Source organism: Eurytemora carolleeae, unplaced genomic scaffold (assembly GCF_000591075.1).
Source record: "Eurytemora carolleeae unplaced genomic scaffold, Eaff_2.0 scaffold317, whole genome shotgun sequence".
Taxonomy (NCBI): domain Eukaryota; kingdom Metazoa; phylum Arthropoda; class Copepoda; order Calanoida; family Temoridae; genus Eurytemora; species Eurytemora carolleeae.
In genome coordinates, this window is record NW_019396274.1 from 531 (window position 1) to 10972 (window position 10442).

The 10442-nt window shown below is 31.4% G+C and overlaps 1 protein-coding gene across 3 annotated transcripts; it reads left to right on the top strand.

The window, feature by feature from the left end:
* Positions 1-198: 198 nt before the first annotated feature.
* Positions 199-9851, top strand: LOC111699920 (uncharacterized). 3 transcript variants are annotated; one of them, XM_023470695.1, is made up of 10 exons: positions 199-395; positions 1551-1611; positions 2080-2176; positions 3881-3976; positions 4240-4386; positions 5084-5186; positions 6783-6871; positions 7764-7851; positions 8586-8671; positions 9723-9851. In XM_023470695.1, the coding sequence occupies exons 1-10, from the start codon at positions 225-227 to the stop codon at positions 9760-9762; spliced, it is 978 nt and encodes a 325-aa protein (XP_023326463.1). In that variant the 5' UTR covers positions 199-224; the 3' UTR covers positions 9763-9851. The 3 variants fall into 3 exon arrangements, with proteins under 3 accessions (XP_023326463.1, XP_023326464.1, XP_023326465.1); XM_023470696.1 differs by lacking the exons at positions 7764-7851; positions 8586-8671; positions 9723-9851 and adding an exon at positions 7439-7487; XM_023470697.1 differs by lacking the exons at positions 7764-7851; positions 8586-8671; positions 9723-9851 and adding an exon at positions 7140-7185.
* Positions 9852-10442: the final 591 nt, after the last annotated feature.

Sequence of the window (10442 nt, forward strand, 5' to 3'; positions counted from 1 at the left end):
TAGTAATAGTAATAAATAATAGTAATAATAATAATAATAATAATAGTAATAGTAATAAATAATAGTAATAACCATAATAATAATCATAATAATAATGAAAAAAATAATAATAATAGTAAGAACAATAATAGTAATAATAATAAAAGTAATAATAATAATAATAATAATAATAATTTCGGATGTGCGCTACAAAAAAAATCTAATAAATAAATATTTCAGAAAAAATGTCAGCATTGTCTGAATCCAGTAGTCTTGTTCGTCGTCCGTCCAATAAAGATGGCGGAGTAATTAACCATGATTGGCCCACGCTTCTCCTCGTCTTTGCAGCATTTATCACGTTTGTGGTGACCGCTGCGTTCAATGGACTCAATGGGTCAGGAGCAGGATTAGGATCGGTAAATTATTTCAAAATTTTATTTTTTTTATACGCACTACAGACCTGAGAATTGAGCAGATTATTTTAACTGAGATTAACAGAACATTAACTTTTAAAAATATTTAAATTGCAAGATTTAAAGATTTTTAGTTTTTTTACCACCTAAAGGATGCCGAAATAACTGAAATTTTATAAATATTAGATCAAAAAGGCCACTTAGCCCTGATTTGGACACAAAAATCACTTTGACTCAAAAATGAGCAAAAGAGACCCTTAGAAGTGTATCATGTCAATTATAAATGAAATTGAATTGATGACATTTTCATAACAATTTAATCTTGAATATATTAATTCTGTCAAAATGTAATTTTTGTCATATAATCAGAATATTTCTGAAAATGAAGAGGACTCAAGCAAGAAAATTATGAATAGATCGATATTTCTTTAATTTCCATTGTTTCTTTAAAGTTATCCAGAGCTGGGAACTTTTGAATGGGAAACCTTTAATCCCGACTACTTAATTCGAATATCCAATGTGGACACTATTATTTTTTTTTTTGCTTAATCCACTCTTTTTTTGGATATATAGTACAGAAAAATCAAAAACCGGTTTTTCAGAATCATAGAGACCCTTCTGTATCTGGTTTGTAATTTTAAATGGTGCGCAAAATTTCAAATTTCCCGGCTTCTGAAACGCGACTCTGATTGGTTGACACTTTTCAGAATACAAGAAGATTAAGTTAGTCTCGGATTAAGAAAAAAAGGATATCCTAAAGTTCCAAGCTCAGACTAATCTCCTTGGCAAGGCCAGGATAAGCCTCCAGAGAGAAAACTTGTGCGTTATTTAGCATTTTTAGGACCGTAGAGAATGTATACATCTAATTTTCTTTACAGAAACATTGAAAAACAGAAAAGTACCATCAATTTATAATTGGAATATATAGGTCAATATTTATCACTGAAAACTCCGGTTTATCTGAAGTACTGATTGTAGGCTGAGTTGGAGTAAATTGACACTGTACACTATACATACATACCATAGACGGCAGAACAGGACAGTACACCTATTGAATCATCGCCTTCTTGCAAGATTATTGTGTTACCCTCTTTTCTATTTTTAAATCACTCCCTTAAACACTTATTGCCTGAAAATTTTTTAATTTTTTTAATTTAGGTTTTTATCAACACAGTTGGGAATATAAGTGATAAATACTATACATATGTAACACCAGCAGGTAAATCAATTATGAAGATATTTATTCAATCAATCGATCAATGCGGTAACATAATTGATCAATCCAGAAACTTATCTCTAAGGAATTGATTACTTGCCTAAAAATCGAATTTTCTGTGGACCTTTGGTATTTTAAACTCGGAATTCTGCTGTAACAAGAAGCCAACGTTTTAAATAGTAAAGGTTTACACCATCAGCTTAAAATAATGTGACAGTAGAAAACTAGAGTTTGAGGCAAGTATTAAATTCTACTATGGCTAATTATAAATAAAAACAAAATACATGCAAATAATCAGTTTACAAACACCTTGCTAATAAACCAGGTATGTGTCTCATGTTTTAAAGTGACTGTACATGTAATTTCAAGCAACCCTCCATTTCTAGAGAAGAATGTTCTATTCACAACGGTACCCTTTACGTCTACAGTCTCTTCAATGTAATGTTGATTATTAAAATCTTACTTTTTTAGGATTTACATTTACAATCTGGTCTGTTATATATCTATGGATAGCTATTTCTTTGGTTGCTCTGATTGTATCCCTCTTCATGCACAATCAGAAAGGAAGGTGGGTAAACTGGGGCTGGGCAAGTTTTTCTTGTTTTGAAATCGTCCGTTCCACCTTCTTTAACGAGGGCCTTCAGCTTTCTTGTTGACATCTTTTTAGGGAAAACCATGGGTACCCTGAGGGTAACATAGAATAAAATACATATAATTTTTTTCTGTTAAAAATCGGATTTTCTTCTAAACTCGATTTTTAATAAAAAATCCACGGGCAACGCCTGGCACTTCAGTTATTTGATATTTGATCAAAACAAGTATTCATAAAATGCACATACATATACATGATTACTCAGAAAGCCGACTAAGCAATTTATTTGCAATATTTTCTTAAATATCTGATTCTTCACGATTGTTTCCATCCTTGCCAGATTATTTAAGATACCTTTAAAAACCCAAAGCAAGAGCTTCAGGTCGTATTTAAAGTCTACTCCTTTGTGGGTTTCCCTGTACAACACTGGACTCCATAAACACTGTAAAATGGATAGACAGCAATTTTATGTGTATTTGATGCTTTTTAAAAGCATGCATTTTAGCTTGAAACGAACTTATTTAGTTAAATGTTTACATAGTTCAGTGGACTCAAGGTTATAATGCAAGGAAAGTTATTTCAGAGGTGTACGCATCTTTTGTACAGCAGTGTACTGTCTCTGGGCGGTAATGTAAACACAAGACGGATGTCGAAGCCTGACACGGGATCCACCTTTCATATAAAAAATCAATGAAATATTCTGGTCATAGGAAACTATTATGTAAATTATTAAAATTATCAAAATTTAATGTTTTTAACCTCCTCGGATACTAAATGAACACTGATGCATCTAGAGAACTGGTTTCAATATGTACCCAGAGTATACGCAACTGTAATTAACTTTCCTTGCATTATAACCTTGATTTTACTTATCAAAATTATAACTTGAGTTTAACAGTCGTCTTCCTATTCCATGAGATCCAGAGCTTATTTTTTATCAGAACATTCATCACATTTGGGTTGTATTTAAAGGGACAAACCGCCTATGTATGGTTGTTAAACTGAGTATGCAGTGTTGTGGACAAATTCTTTAGGATTCATTTGAGACATATAAAACTTTTTCACGACTTATAATTACCGAGTTTGAGTGCATAGTCGACGTTTAAAATCATAAATTTGGGTGGGTACGTTTTCAGAATCGTTTTTTTTTAATTATTAAATAACGACAATGTAAAATAAGGTAAATATTATACAGTAAACGAATTAAATGGTTAGGAACATATTTCTCAAAAGAAATATGTCAATAAATTAATGCTAGAATCAACTATTTCGGTTTCATCATGATATTGAATTTCTTATTTTCTATGAATTTATATTAATATATTAATTATATTAATTTTCTCAACCTGTTCCTAAACAACTAATAAGTTTACTGTAGAATTTTGTTTACATTTTTTGTCGGCGTTATTTAATAATTAAAAAAAAAACAGTTCTGGAAACGTATCCACCCAAAAGTACAATTTTAAACGTCGATTTTGCGCTCAAACTCAAAAAATTTGTTTGTCTCAAATGAATCCACACCACTGCATACTCAGTTCAACTACCTTACATAGCCGATCTGTCCCTTTAAACCCTATGTTTTTTCTTCTCTTCTTATCTTTCATGTTCATTTCCTAGTTTTATGGGTTTCACTATCTGTTGTAGATTTATTTAATTATCTAAACTAAACTATGTCTCCAGGTTGTACCTAAACCCTTTGTTTGCATCTCCTCTTCTCATGGTTACAATGTCGGTCAACTTTATTCTCAACCTAGCCTGGATATTCATATTTGATAGGTATTATATACGAACTATACAGTTTGGTCCAATATTTATGCTAAAATTAGATAATTTCATATTTTGATCCAATATAAACGCTGAAATCAATTAATTTGGACCAATATCAATGCTAAAATCAGATAATTTCATATCTGATCCAATATTTAAGCTAAAACTATTTAATTTGGTCCAATATTTCTTTTATAATTATTAAATGTATATTTTGTTTCAACATTTCTGTTAAAATCATTAAAAGAATTAAATTTTGTCCAATATTTCAGAGAGTATTTGATTGCTGCATGTGTTATACTGATACTGATCGCTGCTACTGGTATTGCTGTGGTTGGAATGATGGCTAGAAATGTAGAAAAGTATAGTGAAGAATATGCTAAGGGAACTGATATGTTTATCTGGGGGATTCTTTACAGGTTAATCAGATTTTGATATCCCCCCCCCCTGCACTTATATTTGCATTTTTTTAAAATCAAATCATAGATTTTATTCTACAACGTTCCGACGGTCCAATTCGACACATTGTGAAACAGAATTTTGTAAAATCTGGGTTTAGTCCTAAAAATTAAGATAGGAGACTGAAATTTTGTACAATCTTCGTTTAGTCCTAAAAATTAAGATAAGAGACTGAAATTTTGTACAATCTGGGTTTAGTCCTAAAAATTAAGAAATTAAGCTGAGAGACTGAAATCTTGAACTTAATCTAGATTTATGATGAATTTACTAATCTTGAATTTAATCCAGATTTATGATAAATTTAATAATCTTGATTTTAATCTAGATTTAAGATAAATTTAATAATCTTGAATTTAATTCAGATTTATGATAAATTTAATAATCTTGAATTTAATCCAGATTTATGATATATTTAATAATCTTGAATTTAATCTAGATTTATGATATATTTAATAATCTTGAATTTAATCTAGATTTATGATAAATTTAATAATCTTGAATTTAATCCAGATTTATGATAAATTTAATAATCTTGATTTTAATCTAGATTTAAGATAATTTAATAATCTTGAATTTAATCTAGATTTATGATAAATTTAATAATCTTGAATTTAATCCAGATTTATGATATATTTAATTATCTTGAATTTAATCTAGATTTATGATGAATGGGTTCGCAGTCTACGCTACCTGGACTGTAATTGCCAGCTTATTAAACTTTACCATAGCTCTAGTATATGCAGGAGATACTGATTTAAAGGTATTGTTAACCCTACTTTACCATTACTCTAATATATGCAGGAGATACTGATTTGAAGGTATTGTTAACCTACCTTTACCATTACTCTAGTTAATGCAGGAGATACGGATTTAAAGGTATTGTTAACCTACCTTTACCATTACTCTAGTATATGCAGGAGATACTGATTTGAAGGTATTGTTAACCTATACTGTATCCTTAAGATCAAAATGTTAATAATCTGCGACAAATAATCCTTTAGTTACAGACTTTTTGTCGCTTACTTACGTATTTAAAAGAAAGCGATTTTTAATCGTTTTCTTCACCAAGATAAGGATACAGTGTACCTTTACCATTACTCAAGTATATGCAGGAGATACGGATTTGAAGGTATTGTTAACCTACCTTTACCATCGCTCTAGTATATGCAGGAGTTACTGATTTGAAGGTATTGTTAACCTACCTTTACCATTACTCTAGTTAATGCAGGATATCCTGATTTGAAGGTATTGTTAACCCTACTTTACCATTACTCTAGTATATGCAGGAGATACTGATTTAAAGGTATTGTTAACCTACCTTTACCATTACTCTAATATATGCAGGATATCCTGATTTGAAGGTATTGTTAACCCTACTTGGATAGAGATGGACATCGTTTTTTTTTTTTAACGAAGAAACTCGACTTGGATCGTTCAGAGAACTGAAATAACGATTTTCCGGAACATTTTTTAAAAATGAATCTTTTTTTGTTGAACAAAGATTTACTGAAAAAATAATTTTACTGAACGATCGTTGAGTAAAGAAACGAACAAAATAGATGGAAAATAAAGGGTGATTTTGAACAGGAACGACATCAATTTTTTGAACCATTGAACTAATAATTAATGAATTAATAATTGTTAACTTTTTTGGGGCAAATCTTTCATATTTCCAAATCTTTTAGTTTGCCATTAAGTATTCAAGAAATAAGACTTATATTGTAATCTTCAAATCAACATATTGCTAGATTCATAAGTCGCACACACATTTCATACGCAGACATATTCATGTATAGATAAATAGAAAAGGTGTAGATAGTTAAAAATCAGTTGTTAGACAGTATAATTGTTACGACCATATCTGGTTATTATTTAAATTGATGAAAAGACCCTTTTTCAACTATCATTATATTTAGGCAACTAGCTTGGCTGCTCTATCCTTAATGGTCATATTTTACGTAACCTGGTTTATTTTAGAGAACTTTCAACTATTATTATATTTAGGCAACTAGCTTGGATGCTCTATCCTAACTGGTCATATTTCACGTAACCTGGTTTATTTTAGAGAACTTTCAACTATTATTATATTTAGGCAACTAGTTTGCCTGCTCTATCCTAACTGGTCATATTTTACGTAACCTGGTTTATTTTAGAGAACTTTTAACTATTATTATATTTAGGCAACTAGCTTGGCTGCTCTATCCTTACTGGTCATATTTTACGTAACCTGGTTTATTATAGAGAACTTTCAACTATCATTATATTTAGGCAACTAGCTTGGCTGCTCTATCCTTACTGGTCATATTTCACATAACCTGGTTTATTATAGAGAACTTTCAACTATCATTATATTTAGGCAACTAGCTTGGCTGCTCTATCCTTACTGGTCATATTTCACGTAACCTGGTTTATTCTAGAGAACTTTGTTTTTGATAAGTATGTCAGGTAGAAATATATATTTACTATTTATAATAGCTACCTGACTAGCTAACAAGCTAATCAAATAATCTGATATACATAGCTCACTATGTAACTAACTAGATAAATAGCTAACTAGCTAACTAGCTAACTAGCTAACTAGCTAACTAGCTAACTAGCTTACTAGATAAATAGCTAACTAGCTAACAACTAACTAACTACCGTAACGCGCTGGCCAAATATTTAACTACCCAATTTACCAACTTCCTACCTAACCCCGTACCTATCTGTTTAGGTACCTATTAACCCCCAGCCTATCTGTTTAGTTACCTATTAACCCGCAGCCTATCTGTTTAGAAGCCTATCAACCCACTTCCCACATATTTCGGAACCTAATAAACCCCTAACTAAGGTACCTATTAACCCCTGCCTACATGTTTAGTTACCTATTCAACTCCTGCTAAACTGGTTAGGTACCTATTCAACCCTGCCTATATGTTTAGATACCTATTAACCCCAAGCCTATCTGTTTAGGTACATATTAACCCCTGCCTACATGTTTAGGTACCTATTAACCCCTGCCTTCATGATTAGGTACCTATTAACCCCCTATAACCTACATGTTTAGTTATCTATTAAACCCCTGCCAAACTGTTTAGGTACCTATTAACACCCTATAACCTACATGTTTTGTTACCTATTAAACCCTTGCCAAACTGTTTAGGTACCTATTGACCTCCAATAACCTACATGTTTAGGTACCTATTAACCCCTGCCTACATGTTTAGGTACCTATTAACCCCCTATAACCTACATGTTTAGTTACCTATTAAACCCCTGCCAAACTGTTTAGGTACCCATTAACCCCCCTATAACCTGCATGTTTAGTTACCTATAAAACCCCTGCTAAACTGTTTAGGTACCTATTAACCCCCTATCTGGTTGTTATGTGGGCTAGTAATGGTATCCGTGCTAGCCTAGCGAGTAAATCAGATACGCCTGCAGAGGTAAAAATTTCAAATTTCTATCTATTTATTTTTACAAAAGCTATGCGGAATTTAAACCGTCTGTCTTCTTATATTCATGATTCCCTGCAACTATAAAGTTCTTTTTTTCTTTGCATTAATCATTTCATAAGCTATTCAAAGACCCCATTCAAGATAGAAGTTAGGCTAATTGATATAATTGAATAGTTTCATGTCGTCTTTACAGTCTTATTCTTTGATTGAAACCCTGACACTGTAATATCTCATAATAAAACAAGTAATATCAAATAAACAGCGGAATATTGCTCGTCTTCCCTTTATCTTTAAACCTTTAAATTAGAAACCACGCAAAGGAACTTGTAACTGTAATATCTGTAAAAAAGTGCCACCAATATTTTTGCAGATATATTTCGGTTTTATTTAAAAAGCTGGAAATTGTTATTCTTTGCAATTTTTCTAACCAAAATAAACAGCGAGGATGACGATTATTTCATTTGTTATTGTTCATCACTGTTTATACAGTGATAACCAGAAAACTCTGAGAGTCGACTTAGTAACATTACTTAAGTGTATTTGATCCTGTTACAAAGCAAAAAGTCTTATACCAGACAATTAAGCAATTAAGTGAAACGGGTCTTTTTACAAGGCACAATTGCTGTGTACCATGGTCATTGGACTATTTAAAATCATTGAGTCTAAAAGTCGTCTTTCTATTTCACAGTTTTCTGGTTCTCATCGTATTATATTTATTCTAGATCACCTCGTTTGTTCTAAGTATCCTTGTGATAGCAAGTATAACTATGATAATACGTATAATTATTGTTGTCGTCAGATCTCTCAGGAATAACTTCATTCTATCATTCACAATAAAAAATATGATTTTAAGGGAGAGTTATTTCATTAATTCTTTGTTCAGTAAAACCGATAAACTTTAAGTAACGTTTAAAGGGAGTGTTCGCGAAAAATGAAAGGGGGTATAGGCTTAATGCGATAAAAAAGCGCTTTTGATCGCTACTAATCTTACTTCTATCTGTTGCGTCTTTAAGGAGAAAATTGTTAAAGACGTCTCATACCGAAGAACGTAGCGCCCATACAAATTGAGGAAATTGCAACATACGACTTAGACCGTAAAAAAAATCAATTTAATTTCAAACAAATCATTCAGATATTACAATTCCTATAGTCATCGGTTACCTTTCGCCACATTTGTATATAGTTTATATATTATAATATTTTTTAATTATATTTTTACATTTACTTTTTTAGAAAACGTTTTTAACGGATTTTGAAAAATGTGAGTGGTGCGCGGCATTCTTAGATAGTTGCGCAAGCGACAAGAGAAATAATCAAATTCAAAACAAATTAATTAAAAAAATATTATATTTTCTCCTTATAGACGCAACAGATAGTAGTAAGATAGTAGCGATCAAAAGCGCTTTTTTATCGCATTAAGCCTATACCCCCTTTCATTTTTCGCGAACACTACCTTTAAGTAATCTTTTGTTTATTTCATAATCTTATAAATTAGTAAGTTTCATATTAGTATGACTAAATTAAATCATAAGTTTTAACTTGAATCTAACACAGTTGTCTGAGTCCCACCGTAGTGTTTCGAAATTTGATGAGGCCAGACTTAATAAAAAGCAAGACTCAGTTGAACCACTTCTTCACTTTACTCTTGGCCAGAAGTGATACGGAGTTCAACTGTACATCTCGCTTTTTTTAATATGGCCGACAACATTTTTGAAGCAAACCCGGTTTCCCTCAGATAGCTTATTTTATACACGGTAAATAACACAGACCCATTTTGCTGGTCAGTCAATGGACATTTTTCAGAATTATTTTTTTTGTTTTGAATTTTTACATTTGTTGAAGAATGAATGATGATTCAGGAAGCCAGAAAAGAAAAGAATTTCAGTTTCTGCGATTTAGATGTATGTAGAGCTATATATATGTATTTGATTATACACTATGCTCCAAAAAACATGGGAACTAAAAGACGACCTAAAAATATTCTTAATTTTCTATATTCAATGAATCATAGATTTGTTAAAATAACAGATAGGACACAAGATTTGGACGAAACTCGTTCACAATAACCCTGAGGCAGAAGTTCAGATGAGTTTCACGCAGTCGGCGTAGAATTACAAAACAGAGAGAGCCTTTTCTTTTCTACGCCGACTGCGCGAAACCCCCTTGGGCTTCTGCCTTAGGGTTTTTGTGAACGAGTTTCATCCAATTCTTAAAAAGACGACATCTAGTGTCCTATCTGTTATTTTAATTAATCCATGCAATGAATGATCTGGTGTATAAAAGTTGGAGATCGCAAAATTTGCTTGTTCCTATATCTTTGAAACCTATGATATTTTAAACTTAATCTATATAATCTGACAGAAGCCATAGATTTCAGTGTAAAATATCAATGAAATCAGGTTGTAAAGAAATAGGGATTAAATTAATCAGAATTTGTGGCAAAAACTCCTTTCTTGACTTCTTCTTCAGTTTTTAAGGTACATAACTAGCACACCACATTTCTGAAACCCCATCACGTTCAGATTTTAATAATAACTGTTTTTAGTACAGTTACGATAACTGCATTAAGGAACAAATGC